At 50.5% G+C, this 16,012-nt stretch overlaps 1 protein-coding gene across 2 annotated transcripts in view; it reads right to left on the bottom strand.

Annotated features, from left to right (window-relative positions):
- AGAP3 (ArfGAP with GTPase domain, ankyrin repeat and PH domain 3) overlaps window positions 1-16,012 on the bottom strand; it is a 159,447-nt gene that overhangs the window by 66,841 nt on the left and 76,594 nt on the right. For both annotated transcript variants that reach the window (XM_067292137.1, XM_067292138.1), the window contains exons 7-8: window positions 11,031-11,158; window positions 1,505-1,660 (exon numbers count right to left, since the gene is read on the bottom strand). In XM_067292137.1, coding sequence (XP_067148238.1) covers window positions 1,505-1,660; window positions 11,031-11,158 — 284 coding nt within the window. The remainder of the gene's footprint in view (window positions 1-1,504; window positions 1,661-11,030; window positions 11,159-16,012) is intronic.

Here is a 16,012-nt window from a genome sequence, read left to right as displayed (position 1 = left end):
GAGCACACAGAGGAGGGAAGGGCTAGTGAGGAAACAACCATGCGTCAGGAGCAGCGGATCCACGGCAAGGAACGGCGTGTTGCGAGGGGGTTGGCAGGGGGAAAAGCCTATCTGCCAGGGAGCAAAGGGGCCGGGGGGGGGGGTTATGTGCACTGCGGAGGGACGGGGACATGTGCATTCAGAGGACTGGGAGCAGGGCAGGTACGCATGAGATGCAGTGAGGCGAGCACAGAGCATTCAGGACGTCAGAGCAGATGCTTTCAGGATGTCAAAAGCTGGGGGAAACGCGTACACTCAGAGCACGAGTCAGGGGGATTTTGGGTGTCGATAGTGCAACGACAGGGAGATGGGGTATGGGATATTGCGAATTTTTATGCGTCTGGGATCAGGGCAATGGCAGCTGTTCACACAGGATAACATGGTGCAACAGGTACAAGGATTTTGTGGTGGCCAGTTCCATAGACAGCGGACACAGGTGTACTGAGAGCAATGGTGGCTGAAAAGCACACTTACACGGGAAGGAGAGAGGGCACGAGCCCAGTACGTTTATACGGGTACCAGAGGGACAGGAGCACATTTACGGGGGGAACAGAGGATATCTACGCTAGACATGGGGACGGGGAGGACATGTGCACTAACAGCGAGGGCCGATTTGTGGGCTGCGCTAACAGCGAGGGCAGGTCTGTGGGCAGGACTGCGCGCACCCCGGCCGAGGAGGCGTGTGCGTGGTGCGAGAGCGTGCTAAGAGGCAGGCTTCAAATTCAGCTAGCAGAGGTAACAGCGGCAAACGCGCCCTGCACCACCTGGGTCCCCAGGGCTTTTGCTGGCTCCCTCGTACCTCAGTCCATCGCTGCCCTCCCTCCCCGCCCCACGGCAATTCCCAGGCGCGCCGCTCAGGTCGCGCTGACGCGGGGTTTGGGTGCTACGGTGAGCGGGGCCCGGTGCCACGTGCTGAGCTCTGCACAGCACCATCTGCCAGGGCACAGCTGGTACCAGACAGGGTGCCCAGGCTCCAGGGGCCTCACTCCATGCTCTGGGGGGAATGGCCCCAGGGAGAGGAACCGCAGAGGGTCGCTGGCGCTGGGCACGCACAGCAGGAAGCAAAACTCTCCCCCCAGGAAAAATCGGGGAACTCTGCTCATGCACGCGCACACTTCACACACACGCGCACACCAGCTTACCCTACAGACATCCCTGCACGAGCTTGCTCTCGCTCACTCACCCATGCACACGCACGTGCAGAAAACACTGCTCAGCATCACGGTCCCCACCCATTTGGAAAGGCTTCCTCCCTCCCGCACGCGCTCGCTCCTCCAGGCAGCGCTCCCGCACGTGCAGGCGTCCCCTGCCACCTATCCCTCCCCGGGCCAGAGCACATCGTCACCTGGAGACTAACGCGCGAAAGCCCGGGGGCGAGATCGCTGCCGACAGCCTCCCTTCCCCTCTGCTCGCCTGGTTCAGAGAAAGCTCGACCCAAAGCTCCTCCTGCCCCTGTGTCACTTACCGTGAATATGTTGGAGCGCCGCTTGGACTGCTTGCGAATGGGGGTGGGTGTATTGGAGGCAGCGATGGTCTCAATCCGTAGTTCCCGCTGGCTGATGCTAGGTGTGGAGGGCACAGAGGAGGAGTAGTCACTAAAAGCTCCTCCACCATTGGTGGCCTAGGGCAGAACGAGAGCAGGATGAGTCACACGGAGACTGGAGGCTGCCCTGAGGCAGGACCGCTCACCATGGGACGGGGCGGGCAGGAAGGTCCTTGCACGGGCACGCAGCCTCACAGCTAGGGGCAAGGAAGGAGAGCACCCGACTGGGCTGCGGGAGACATGGTGCTCCTCGCACTGCCGCTGCCCAGTCGGGCATCTCGGGAAAGCTGTTTCCCTTCCCCGTGCTTTAGCTTTTCTGCTGGTAAAATGCTAAAATTTTGAAATGAATAGCGAAAAGCGGTAATTACACAGGGACACTTTACTCTGTCAGCTGTAGTCCAGGATCTCAGGGAAGCATTTCCAGACAAAGGGTCTGGTGCCGAAGGCACGGAGGCAGCTATGAACCAGGCAGCCCTTAGCGACTGCAGCTGCGTGTCTTCTCAGAGGGGGGCGGCTGGGGACAACTCAGCATGGTATCTCTCAAAACACAGGACCAGCGTAGCTAATCCTCTGACAATCTGCTGGGGAGAATCCTCCTTTCCACAAAGGCTGTCAAACATAAAGCAACAAGATAACCCAACGCCTGCCTGGACTCTTAAGTCCCACACGGTTCCTTTCCAGCCTCACCAAGACAGCTATGATGCCATGGTAGATGTACAACCTCACAGCTCAGGTCCTGGCCTTTCCAACGTCCTGAGGCACAGGGCGCCACAAGCCGAGCTCATACTGTAAGTAGAGCATGTCTCTACTGCTGCTGTTGAGAGGTCTATCCAGCCTTAAGGGTAGCACACACCTCTCGCACCCGTGGACTCTGACAGCAGCAGCCACTGCAACCCTAGCTGCAGTGGCCCCGGTGTCTGAGAACATGTGGGAAAACCTGCTGTGTCTTCACTAACTAGCTTGACTCCAGGGGGAAGGGAAAGTCTAACCATCTAGCTTGTGCAGACATCTCGGAGACATATTTATTTTAGACAGGTTCACTCCCATTTAGCCCATGCACGCTCTACAGACGATGACCTGAAAGGGAGCTTGCAGGAGGTTCCAAGGAGCAACATTCACAAAAAACCATTTCAAATCTGCAGCCCAGGACACCATACCGTGACAAAGCGCATGGCAGCCTCAGCTCCGTTTGGCAGTTCTGCTGATCTTTGAACAGTATTTCAAAAATATGTTGCAGAAACTGCCTCTAAAAGGCTAAGAGAGCTCTGGCACACCTTGCAGAAAGCAACCTAGCTCCTCTCAGTTCATGTGCTAGGATTCAGATGGATCATGGCTGGTAGGAAAGGCACCAGTTCCTAAAACACTGCAATGGGATAACACACAAAAGGGCCACTACCAGAATGGTTATGTCCACCCTGGGTAACAGTGAATAACACTGAAACAAAACCCAAATCCCACCTGGGCCTAGGAAAAAAGCCAGGCAGAAGTGGACTGGCATGGCTGGAAGAAAGAATCCGTCTTACAGGGGAACCTGAGGCACAGGCCGAACATCCCTCTGCCCCTTGCAACACCTCAAAGCACTAAATGACTACCAAACTTGCAGTGTACTTATCTTCTGGCTTGAAGTAACAGCCACCAAGAAGGCAGTCTACAAAAGGACCAAGAAGAACGCAGCAGTCCCCGTGGATCCCAGCTGAACAAACAGAATCTCCTTAGAGAAGGATGCCCTGGGCACATGTAGAGCAAGGATCCACCAGCGATGCTCAGCAAGAAAACACCTATGTGCACACTCTGTACCTGGCAGGGTCTGAGCCTTCTACGACCAGAAGTTAAGAAATGTTAGAAGTGTGAAAGGGGTTGTACAGGCAGACCAGCAACTGTGAACAACATACCCCTCTCCTAGAAAAAGAGTGCAACTTGCACTCAGGCTACATCCTGCCTGATCTTTCATCAGGGAAAGGGGGAGAAGACACACGAAAGAGAACTTCTTTTGAGAGGGGACTCACCACTCACCACTCAGAGGGGAAAGGGACCTTGCACCACATGCGATCTGCTGGGTTGAAACGCTGCCTGCTGTCAGCCCAACGGCAAGCACAGCTCAAAACGAGGAGCAGGAGGCTGCGCAGCCCTGCAGCTTTCAGCAAAGCCTTGCTGTGAGCAGGTGGTTTCCCTGCAAGTGTGAGACTCGGAGCGTCTGAAATCCATCCGGAGACAGGAAAGCTTCTGGCGCCATGAAATGCAGAATGAGTGGGAGTCTGGTCTGCTTACACTTCTCTGCGTGTAGAAGAGGCTGGGTGCTCTGGGCAGAGAAGCGAACGTAGCCAAGGGGACCCTCCTGAGGCCACGCAGCTGACAAACCCTGCTGAAAGACAGATTGCTGCCGCCCAGCCCTAGAGGAGGGGGGACCTTCAAGGACATGGAGAAGCAAAGAGAGATGCCATCCTGCCAGTGACTTCTGAACCATTAATCAGAGACAATTCCTGCAAACCACAGACAAAACACTGCATGAAGAAGTATTCTGCAAATGTAGTGACGAAAGAACAGATGCAGAAAGCTAGAGCTACCGAGCTGAAGAGAATTCACTGGGACAGCTTACATTCACGATGAGGCATAATAAAGCCTGCATAATCAGTATTTGATGCATAATATGTGAAATATGTCAAAAACAAGAAAAAGATTCAATGTGTGAGGGAAGAGATGGTCAAAGCTGCAGTACAGAGGCTTGCTGTCCAAGTAGGTGAGCTAGACAAGGCAGCCAGGCGTCCAAAACACACTCTCCCAGCTAAGCTCTGAATATTTCAGTACCTCAGTCAGTACATTTATGAAGCTATAACTGAGAGAAGGATTCAGTTCAGAAGATGCTATAGAGTTCGAACCCCTGCCACAGCACTTGGGACAAATCCTATGGATGCTAGGCGATGGACACTAAAGCTTCTAGGAAGGAATCTTGCTAAATTGTGTTTTATATTCTACATACTTCCTGTAACCTTGTTTTCAATTTTTGCCTTGCTAGAATAAAACTCCATTTTCTTTACCCTATAGATTTGCCTAGTGTTGAGGACAAGTCAAGGACTGTCTTTCTTGCAGGGCAACGAAGACAAGCAATTGAGCATGCCGGCATCCCATGGACACCCAAGCCTCAGGAAAGGTGTTGGGGCTCAAGGTTGTCTCACATCAAGCTACAAAGGGTAGTGTGGGAGCTGGCACCATCCAGCGAGAGCTGAGGGCAGAGGAGGAACTGTGAAATGCAGGCAGCAGTGCAGGCTCTGGCTCTGTAGCCAAACCTGAACCATCACATTGCTCAGCTGAAGCAGAATGCTCAGGAGGAATCCAGGAACCCAAAACACATCACAGAGATGGGGGAGAACCGGGACAAGAGGACATGCTTGGGCAAATAGTTCATTTTTGCTCCTGGCAGCTATTCTGCTGATGTACGTAAACAACCACGAGTAGACTCCATCAAAATCAAAGAACGCAGTGGAAGTTGTAAGCTTAGCAAAACACATGCAGGCCAAATCCTTCGCATTAGTGTGCAGTGGGTGGATAATTGTGTACTTCAAAGAATGTCAACTGTGCTATAGGGCACTTGAGCAGGGAATAACTCAGGTGAAGTTAAACTGTATTAACTTTTGTCAAAAAAAGGCATGAGGTGGAACAAGGGAGTGAAATTTTGGGAAGGGCTCTGAAGGGCAGAGTGCGAACAAACAGAAGACACTGACTCAGCATTTGCACAGAAACAGGGAAGAAACCAGAGAAGCGTACAGACCACGAAATCACAGTGGAGCACATCTTGAGCTGAATTAGCTCCTGGATGTAGGCTTCCACAAGGAAATGCAAATGCCCGTTGCTTGAGCTGCCAAAGCACATGCTGACTGCACTTTGGGGAAACATGCTGCAACAGGCAAGAAAAGTTCCTGTTACTGAGCACAGCTTAACTGCAGTTTGTGTTTCATTTCACTTGCAAAGTTTCTAGTACTGCTCTCCTTAACTAAAGTCTTGATAAATAAACCTCTTCTTTTTTTCCACTGAGGACACTATGCAGTGCTGTAGACCAAGGCCAACCAGAGTGAAACTGTTAAATTGGGATGCACTGTCCCAAGAAGGGAGATCAGCAGAGCGGGGCACGCGGGCAGCACAGAGGGACCCAGCGACGTGCTCAGAAAGGCCAGGGGACCTGGCAGCTCACTCTACCAGCCTGCAAAGATTCAGCGTGGGGTGCCTGTGTTACCTCCTGCCAGCGTCTGGGAATGAGTTCCCTGGCAGAAAGACAAACTTCCATCCCACAGCAAACAGGCAACGGAGCCTGGGGGTACGGATCCCACAGCCTGGGGGTACTCCTAAAGGCATCTCAGAGTCCCTGAAGAAAGATGGAGAAAGGAGTAGGAACAATAAGGAAATCAGGGGGAATAACTCTGAGTGCTGCAAGAATCCACTGGCCCAAGAAACTCCCACCCACACCCTTTACCCTGGAGGTAAAGGGCAGGCAGCTGCCAAAAGGGAGCAAAGTGGAAGGTAAGGCCAGGTTGTGGAGCACCCAAACCCATCAGACCTGCTCGCCTCGTCAGGGGTGCGGGCAGGGCACAGACGGAGAGAACTCGAACCAGCAGATAAACAAGAGCTTTCCTAGGGGACTACAGGGCCCTCCAGGATCTCAGGTGCCTTTAAACTGATGCCAAAAGCAGACTGACTTCCCGTGAGTTGCTGGGAAAGGTCCAAGGAACAGAACGGCTCTGAAATCCCTGAGGGCACCCTGAGCTCAGACAGAGAGCTCAGGGCTCCCAAGGGTTGATCCTGGCCCTCCGGTATCTCAGAAGACCAGAGAGATGCTGAACAAATTACTTAGAGTCACAGACCTGATGGACACATCCAGCACGTTCATAACTGCTTGTGGAAAACCCTGACCACCAGCTGACCTTTTACTACAGCTCCCATCAAAGCAGAGAGCAAGGGAACAATATACTCTGTGGCACCAGGCACCGCTATGGAGTAAAAAGAAAAGAAACAGGGCCTCTGGCTAGTTCAAGAATTGCTTCATGAAGAGGAACCTCCACTGTGCAAGGACATCAAAACCGCTCACACAGCACCACTATCTCAGAGCTCTGCCAGTTTGAGAAACTGGCACAATCACTAAGGTAAGGACACTGGCCACCACCTCACAACAGGAGGAAAAAGTCCTCCTGGACAGATGGAGGATGTGATCACCAGGCTCCTCTTCTCTCCCAGCAATTGCAATGAACTCGCTGGACTGTCAGGAGACCAGACAAGCAGCAGCCATTTCCAAAATATCAGCCTTGAGCATCAAACTACTTCCAGAAAAGATGTCCCTGGTACTGGAATGAGAGGCAGGGCTGGCGCAGGCAGGCAGAAGAGAAGAGGGACAGTTCAGCATCTGCTGGAAGGAGGGACCCCAACCAGTGGGAAGGGAATATCATTACTAGCAGTCCCTCAGAAAAGCAGCCCGCCAAGGGAAATGAAACGATGAGAGAGATGCCATCTCCTGCCATAACTGACTGGAAGGAACAGAGCAACTGCTGTCACCACGCATGGCCAGTGTCTGCAGGCAGCACCCCTCAACACCCCAAAACAAGGCCTGCAGGGACAGAGCCGCACACAAGCTCCCAGTGGCTCCCGCTGGCCAAGGGCTCAAGATGCAAATGCCAGACCTGATTTCCACACAAGCAGTACCCAGAAAAAAAAAAGAAGAGATTATTCTGTTTCCAGTGTGCGCGTCTTTCCCGAGTACCCCAACACCTAGTGGCAGTAAAAGACAAACAGAAGAACCTAATTTGTATTTTATTCTGGCTTCTCTCCATCTGAAAGATGCTGAATCCTGTGTTCCCAAACTCTTCCTTGAGGTCCTTGTCCCTGCCTCAGTACCTGCTCTCAAGGTTAGTGAAGGCAAGTTAGAAATGCTGGAGCGAGCCCCCTTACCCTTAGACAGGAAAAGACACTACATGGCACTGTTCTGCAAAGACCTTGTCACTCTCTGTTTTGTCCTCCCTGATGGTGCACAGTCTGCTCATCCCTTCCCAGAGCTCCTTCACCTGGTGACTCCGTGCCCGGACCAGAGTTCACCTCCCAGCAGTGAGGCCGTGATCACACGGCCCCACGAGAGGCACCAGCACTCCCTGCACCCCAGATCCGGGCAGCAGCAACCTCGCTCTGCAGCTCTGTCTGCACTGAACTCTCTCCTGTGCTAGGGACAGCTGCTCCAGCTCGTGCTGGAGACCATACCCTTTGGTGTGTCACCACCACCACAGTGCAGTCTTCGAGCAGTCTCTGAGCAGAGATCCTGGGATCTTTTGTGCCCCTGCTGTGACAACTGCTGTGACTCTGGTAGCTGCCAGTTTGCAGTGCTCAATATTGGACGTGTGTCCTCCTGCATGGGCAGCATGCCCATACTCATCTGAGTGCACAGGCTCCTCTGCCCACATCCATTTTAGACATGTCAGGGATCAATTAACTCGTGTTTCTCAAAACCACTTGGATTTTCTCCCTCAGGGGCTGGGAAGCAGTTCCAGAACCTCACTGCTCAGGCCAAGTGAGAATGAGGAAATACTTCACCGTATGTTACAATCACTCATCAGTTTTATTGCTTCATACTCTATTTATAGAAGTGCTTTTTGTAATGGAGGAGAGATGTGTAACCACAAAGCAAAGGTTGCTGGAGCAGGCCACTGGGAACTGAAAGGGTCTGTGCTCTTTGGTGAAGCCAGAGAAGACCCAGGGAACAGAGATTAACTTTGATCCCCTCTGTGGCATAGAGATTTGTAAGTGCGGGAGGCACACAGCTTAAGACAGGCATAGAGCATGTCCAGGGGAGGGAGGACAGAGACAGCATAAGCTCCAAAAGGACATGGCCTATCATTTTTGCTGACACTTCTGTAGTCCAGGCAATCAATGAACATTTCTTGCTTAAAAAGGCCTCACAATTAGCATTGTTTTCCCATCAGAAAGCTCTGGTTCCCACCAGAATAACCTAGGCCTCTCTGGTAAAGCTCAGGCCTCTCTAAAGGCCACTGTAAAGTAAAGCCACTGGAGCACAGCAAGGTGCTGTGACTTAAAGGTCCTGTCTCAGAGCCAAGGAGCCAGCATTCACCTCTACACAGAAGTCATCAGCAAGCTGCACTGAAAGAATATTTTGGTACTCTGTACGAAGAAAAGGAAAGTAAAGAGACTTCTGAGCAAGAACCTTTAACAAAGCTCAGGACACACAGACACCTCTTCTAATGCCCAGTCTTTGCTTTGCCATGGCCAGTCTTAAATCCTCCCCTTTTGTTCTAGCGCTGTCTTTTTCTTCAAAAGTTTTTTTTCCTTTCCCAGCTTTGTATTTTAGGGGTCAGGTTTTGTCCATTTCAGACTTCATTTTTCTAAGCTAAACAAGCCAAGCACTTTATTTCCTCTTGTATTAGGATCTCCTTTCCCTCCCACTGGTATTTTTCTGTTCCTACTCCAGTTTGAATGTACACTTAAACACGAATGACTGGTATGAGGCGGAGGAGTCTGGTATCACCACATCCCGTACAATGAGGAACACATGCTCATCTTCACTACAAACCTGTTGCCTGGCACAGCAAGTGCCATTAGTAAACCTTTGTTAGGACTCTTTTCTCATACTGTGGACATCAAAGAAAATATTAAGCAAGTGTATAACTTGTCCCCGAGGAACATTGCCCTTGGCCATCTTTCACCCTGCTCCCCCTTTCAGTACAGTCTGCCTCTCCCTCCCAGCCAGTCTTCAACTATTTACAGTTCTTCTGCTAATAAGATACTCGAGTTACCAGATACACTCAAATTTGCATTTTCTCTGGACTTCGCTCCTCACCTTGGGTGCCTCCTATTAAACCTCTCAAAAAATGCCTGTATCCTGCCATAGTGCAGGGCATAGTACAGCTGCATGTGTTTTGCAAACAGCTGTGCTCCCTCTGCTTGCATCCCAAGCTTGCTGGACACAGGGAAGCTCTGATCAGAAAGCTACACAGCTTCATTAAGCAGTTCTGGCTGTCAGCAGGGCTTAGCACATTCACTTGCGCCTTTATATAAATTGGCTGTTGTCCAGGTTAAAAACGTAAGCAGCCAGGTACAAACTTTGCATAGGTATTTAAAACCCCTAAAAGTTGGTGTCAAACCAGTGGCTGCAGACCTTACTCAAATTTGTATAGCAACAATCTCCCCTGTGGTGGTGTATCAAAAGCCCACCTGGTGGCTTGACAGACTCAGATATACCCTTGGGTTCAAAACTCATCCCCTTATGAAAAAACAGTGCCAGTCTGGCAGAGCCTGTTTTGCTAAACTTGCTTTGCATTTTCTTTGGTTTTACATTTTCCTCTCAGTCCTTAACTACTTTCTTCCTAAAAAACTATTTCAAGCTTTGCTCACTGGTGAGGAGGCTGAAGGGCTCACAGCTGCCCTGACTTCTCCATCTCCCATCGTTCATAAACAGTTGCTACTTTTGCAGTCTGAGAGCATCACGCCAAACAAGACAAATTCAGTGAAGTCCTTGCTACAGATCCTGTGATTTCATATGCCAGCTGCTTCAGAGCTGGAATCTGTTGGCTTGATTGCCCCTGAGAAAGAATCATTCACAGTTTTTCACCTTCCTCTTTAGAGAGCCCTCTCAGCACTTGTGTGCTCACTGAAAACTGAAGCAAAGCATTACTGCAACTATGAGGCTACCCAAAGGATCCCTTTTGCTAGGCACTCACCACAGCAGCCCATTTTGGTTTCTGACCTGCTCCTCCTGCGTCAGTTCTGCCTTCTCCGAAGTCACAGAATGAACACATCTGGCTTCACCATCTTGCCGGCACGGGGACCTTGGGAGTCCCTGCCAAGCTAACCCTGTGCCTAAAGAACAGCAAAGAACCCTTCCCTGGCAGAAAGGACAGCTTCCAGAGAGCTCCTTCCCCTTCTGTGCTACTGGGGTCCTCAGGAAGCCCCACCACTGAATCCACCCTGCTAAACACATCCCCTAAAAAGTCCATCTGTATATGAATGCAAGACCATCAGCTTCCAGGGGCAGCAGGACCATCTACGTCCACCTATGCTTGTCTACATCTCATTCCATGGGGCAAGCATGCTGCTTTGCCGGGGCAGCCAGGCTGAGGTCTGTTTCACAGACCTCCCTTCTGCTTTGCCCAGGACCTTCTCTACACAGGCTGCTCATGACTCTGCAGTGAGTGCCTCTAGAAGCTCTCCACAATTTCTGGAGGCCATGAGCCAGGTCTGATGGTTTATACATGAAGCCTGATCTCAAGGCAAGCAATAAGCTGCTCTGGGCTATTGACAGAAGCTCCCGGCGTCACAACCACTCTGCTGTTTCCAAAAGCTACTCCAGGGCTTTACTGTGAGTCTAGTGCTAGACTAAACAAGCTGTGTAGTGAGTGAAGAGAACTGCGGGTGTGAGGAGAAGCATATGGGGTTGTGGGCTTTCCCTGTTCCCATTTCCCACCTGGTTGATGTGAACAGAAGGAATGGAGGCCGCAGAGACAGACGAATGGCTGGGTGAATTGGGCAAGGACTTGCAGGGACCAATGGAAAGCTGCTGTTTCTTCCGTAGAGCCACCACCTTCTGAGCCACTGAAAGAGGAGAGAAAGAGGACAGGGTCAGAGTACAGAAAGCACCTTTCTCCACCCCCCGAATTTCTGGAGTGCTTCAGTGAGACCCAAATCCTTCTTCTCACTGAGGCCAACATCTGGGGCTCAAACTGCGCCACCCTACATCAACAAGGAGGACTTCTGCAGAACATCTAACCTTGTTATCCCATTGCCTGCCTCTGCTACACAACGTGGCTGTAAGTGACAGTATTTTGCCAGCGGCTGTTCCAGCAGGCAGCAGGACAGGCTTTCCACATTCATCATGCTGAGCCACTGAGGGCTGCCTGCTCTCTGGGGTCTCATGTGAAGCGGTGACTTCACATGGATACCAAAGAGACACTTAGAGCCCTAGGCTGTTGTGGAAGAATTCCTGGGTAGCCGGAATCACTTCTCAGTCATCTTCTCAAAGCAGGAGCCAGCACATGCTCAGCAGCTTACATTTCAAAGAGCTGATGAGGATGAAGGCTCTGGCAGGTGCTGCAGCAGCTACAGGAGCCAGTTACTGAACTGAATAGCCTGGGCAATGCCACTTCCATCAGCTTGGGCACTTCTGACCCTCACAGTCTCTAGATGCTGTAAAAACTAATGTTAAAAACTACTCTTCCTGTTCCTGTGACCTCGCTACCAGATTGCAAGAGCCCAAAATTTCATTTCGACATTCCAAATCTCCCACTCTTTCTGGAAAAAAAGAGTTTGACCACAGAACATGACAGCAAACAAGCTGGGCTTTGGGGGAATTCAGGAGAGTACAATGCCATTCTTTTCTTTTGCATATTGGCCAGGTACCCCCATAATCACAACAAAGAGGAATCTTTCAGATGAACAAAGCTGAGCCATTGGGAACATCACATGTCACAGAATCACAGAATGGTTGAGGTTGGAAGAGACCTCTGACCATCCTCTAGCCCAACACCCCATGCTCAAGCAGGGTCACTTTCAGCACTTTTCCCAGGACCGTGTGCAGATGGCTGTTGAATATCTCCAAGCATGGAGACTCCACAACCTCTCTGGGCAACCTGGTCCAGTGTGCAGTCACCTCCCAGTAAAGAAGTTTTTCCTCATGTTCACACAGAACTTCCTGTGTTTCAGTTTGTGCCCGTTGCCTCTCATCCTATCGCTGGGCACCACTGAGAAGAGTTCGGCCCCATCCTCTCTACACCCTCCCTGCAGATACTCATACACGTTGACAAGATCCCCCCTCAGTCTTCTCTTCTCCAGGCTGAACAGACCCAGCTCGCTCAGCCTTTCCTCATAACAGAGATGCTGAAGGATCTGCAGCATCTTAGTAGCCCTCCGCTGGACTTGCTCCAGTAGCTCCATGTCTCTCTTGTAGTGGGGAACCCAGAAATGGACCCAGAACTCCAAATGTGGCCTCAGCAGGGCTGAGGAGAGGGACAGGACCACCTCCCTCCACCTGCTGGCAACACTCTTCCTGATGCACCCCAGGATACCATTGGCCTTCTCGGCCACGAAGGCACGTTGCTGCCTCATGGTCAGCCTGCAGTCCACCAGCACTCCCAGGTCCTTCTCCACAGAGCTGCTTTCCAGCAGGTCAACCCCCAACCTGTACTGGTGCATGGGCTTATTCCTCCCTAGGTGTGGGACCCTGCACTTGCCTTTGTTGAACTTCAGGAGGTTCCTCTCTGCCCACCTCTCCAGCCTGTCCAGGTCCCTCTGAATGGCAGCACAGCCCTCTGGTGTATCGGCCGCTCCTCCCAGTTTTGGATCATCAGCAAACTTGCTCTGTGCCTTCATCCAGGTCATGGATGAATCAGTTGAACAATACTGGACCCAGTATTGACTCCTGGGGGACACCGCTAGCTACGGGCCTCCAACTAGACTCTGCGCTGCTGATCACAACCCTCTGAGCTCTGCCATTCAGCCAGTTCTCAGTCTACGTCACTGTCCACTCATCCAGACCACACTTCCTGAGCTTGCCTGTGAGGACTGCCTTGCTAAGTTCCTTGAGCTTTGCAAACACTTCACCCAAGTAGTTCAGAAAGTTGTGTTACCTTTGGCATACTCACACTTGGGGCTGGAGGTCTACTGGGAAGCAGACCTTAGAGCAAACACCCAATCAGGTCACGCGCCAAGCCTTAAAAACTCCAGTTTCGAAGAGACCTGCAGAGACCCAGGTATCTTCTCTCCTTCTCTTAAACCCAGAGCACTATGAGACAAGGAGCAGTGCCAGCTCATGGACAGCAAACTCAGAAGATTCACGGTTGTATTCAAAAGTCTCTTATTTTGCTTCTATGAGTGACTTTACGGTATGTGAGTATCTACTCTACATGAGTGCACAGTACTGTCTATGAGTGACTTTCCTGTATAAGTCTTGGGACAAGAGTGAGGGCTTAAGGAACTCCTTCCAACCAGAAACAGAGCTACCACCTCAAACTGGCCCAGGTTCTGGATGCTGGGATGGAAGGGCAGGGAGGGAGTGATTTCACACATACAAGCAGGCATATGGAAGTGGAGAAATCAGCTTTATTTGCAGGACAGGATAATATTGATAGCCACCGCTGCCTTGGGCACAGCTGTCCTCGCGAGGACTCCACAGGTTCTGGCACACAATGGCTTTAGCCTAGGCAGGTCAGAACACAGTCCAGCTGGCACACAAAGTGCGGATTTCAGTTGCCTCAACTGACAAGACAATCTAGAAGGAGACATGGAAATTAGGCAGGTCTGATGCAGGGAAAACTTAAACCCAGCATCAGGAGAATGATTAGGCAAAAAAAAAAAAAAAAAAAATTTTTTTTTGAAATCATCCATCACAGAATACAAGCAAGAGGTATTTTACGAGGCAAGCCTACAGTTCTCTCATTCTTCATGCTGTTAAAGCGGCAATGAAAACTATCCGGTCAGAACCCAGACCAGACAGCTTTACTGACTTCACAAGGGCCACCGACTTCAAAGGAGCAATGCTTGTTGACGGCAGCTGACACCTTGCCCAAATGGGACCAACCACATATACCATTGACCACTGGAAGGGAGAGAACTCAGAGCAAAATTCCCATGACAGGACATATTCTAGGAAGCTTTTTCAGGAATGTCGCGACAACCAGAAAGCCACTTGACTCCAAAAGGACAGCTGAGCACCCCACAGCAGAAGTCAAGGACAGTTTGAGAAATCTCAAGTAGATCAGAGTCCAAAATAGATCACACGAGACATGATATGAGAAGGGAAGTTTCTGCATGGCCCAGAGTAAATCTTTTTACTTTTCAGGGCAGAGGACTTTATGCAATTCAGAGTTTCATTGGAGAAATCAAATCCAAGGCAGCAAATTTCCCAATATGCAGGACACAAGCTGGTCCAAATTTAGAGGAAGAGGAAAGGTGAGAGTGTTCGCTTGAGACAGTTGAGATAGCCACTAGTGGGAAAAAAAAGAGAGGGACTCAGAAAAGATTCAGAAAAACCTCACAGCAAATGCTCTCCTGTGCAAACAGCCTGGCACAGTCTCTGCCTTGTCACTCATTATGCATCATTAATGGTAATAACAGAACTAATCATGAGGCTAGCAAGACCACACTGGTAGCGATAAAATCTCACCAACCCTTATCTGAGGCAGAATTAAGGGACCTTCAAGTTTCTGCTTGCTGGGCAGAGGTTCTCCCACTTTGCGAACAATGGACTGTTTCAAAGATATCTTAAGCCAGTGTCTGGGTTCATTTGCCAGCAAGATGTCTTTGCTTGCTACATGTAGTTCCACGACGTATAACCAATGAGCCCTGCACCAGCGCAGAACCTCTGCCTCTTGATACATCACTCGCTATTTGTCAAATGTGAAGGATGGTATTACAGTGTATATAGCACCTGAGCATCACACAAGTTATTTTAAAGTTTATCATAACGCTTTGTCCTAGACATTCTGAAGAAATCTCTTGTATAGGTGCCACCAGGAATAGTCAGCTCTGTGAGGAGAATCTCGATAAAGAGGGGACGTGCACTGGATGGTCCAAAGTGATGCACAGAAATAGCTCTGTAGAAACATCTTCTGGGGAGGTGGCACCTTTTGGAATCACTGGGCCTTGCACACACCCCTGTACATGAAATCTTGGCCTCTCCATGGAAATACTCCTGCTAAACAGTTCCTCAGAAGCTTCACTCACTAGTCTGGAAGATGTGGCAATGCTGTCAATTATCCCCGAAGGCATGGAACGATCTAATTCACATCCAAGTGGAAGAAACGACACTCACTGTCCAACATTTCCACTCAGCACACAGAAACCCAAACAAGCAGCTCCCATGTGCAGGACACAGTCAGAACCATCCTTGTGTTTTCAAGCTAAAGTCCAAAATTGCAGCCTTACTGCTGAGGAGGAAAGATGAATAGCAGATCTACTGCAAGCATTTCAGCAGTAGGGTTCTGGTAAGTGATGGGAAAAGACAGTCTGGTAATGCCAAGGCCCAACTGTCCTCTCCAATGCTCAGGGCCAGAGGGAGGAGAGGAGCCCTCATCCTCAACTTGCCACAAAGGAAGCTAGAAGCAAGCTAGAGAAGCCATCTACAACATCGAGCAGCTAGGCTGCTGTCCTTTCCATGCACTCCCATGATCAAAGCTGGATCAGTCTTCCTCTTCAAGAACAACTCCAAGACAATTCCTGCCAAAGGGCTCTTGACAATTTGCTTCCTCACCTTTGCAGGGTAAAGAAATATTCTTAAAATGAAACCCAAAAGCTGAGGTGCCTCCACACTGATGGCTTCTTGCTACTGTCCTGATATCTGCTGAACTCTAGGAGATTCCTGCATTACAGGAGCTCTGCGAAGGTAATTCTGAGAACAAAGCTCTTCAATAATATATTTTCACAGCCAAGAAATGGGAAGACACGCTCAGTACC

This window comes from Apteryx mantelli, chromosome 2 (assembly GCF_036417845.1).
Source record: "Apteryx mantelli isolate bAptMan1 chromosome 2, bAptMan1.hap1, whole genome shotgun sequence".
Classification (NCBI taxonomy): Eukaryota; Metazoa; Chordata; class Aves; order Apterygiformes; family Apterygidae; genus Apteryx; species Apteryx mantelli.
This window is presented reverse-complemented; position numbering and strand designations above follow the sequence as displayed.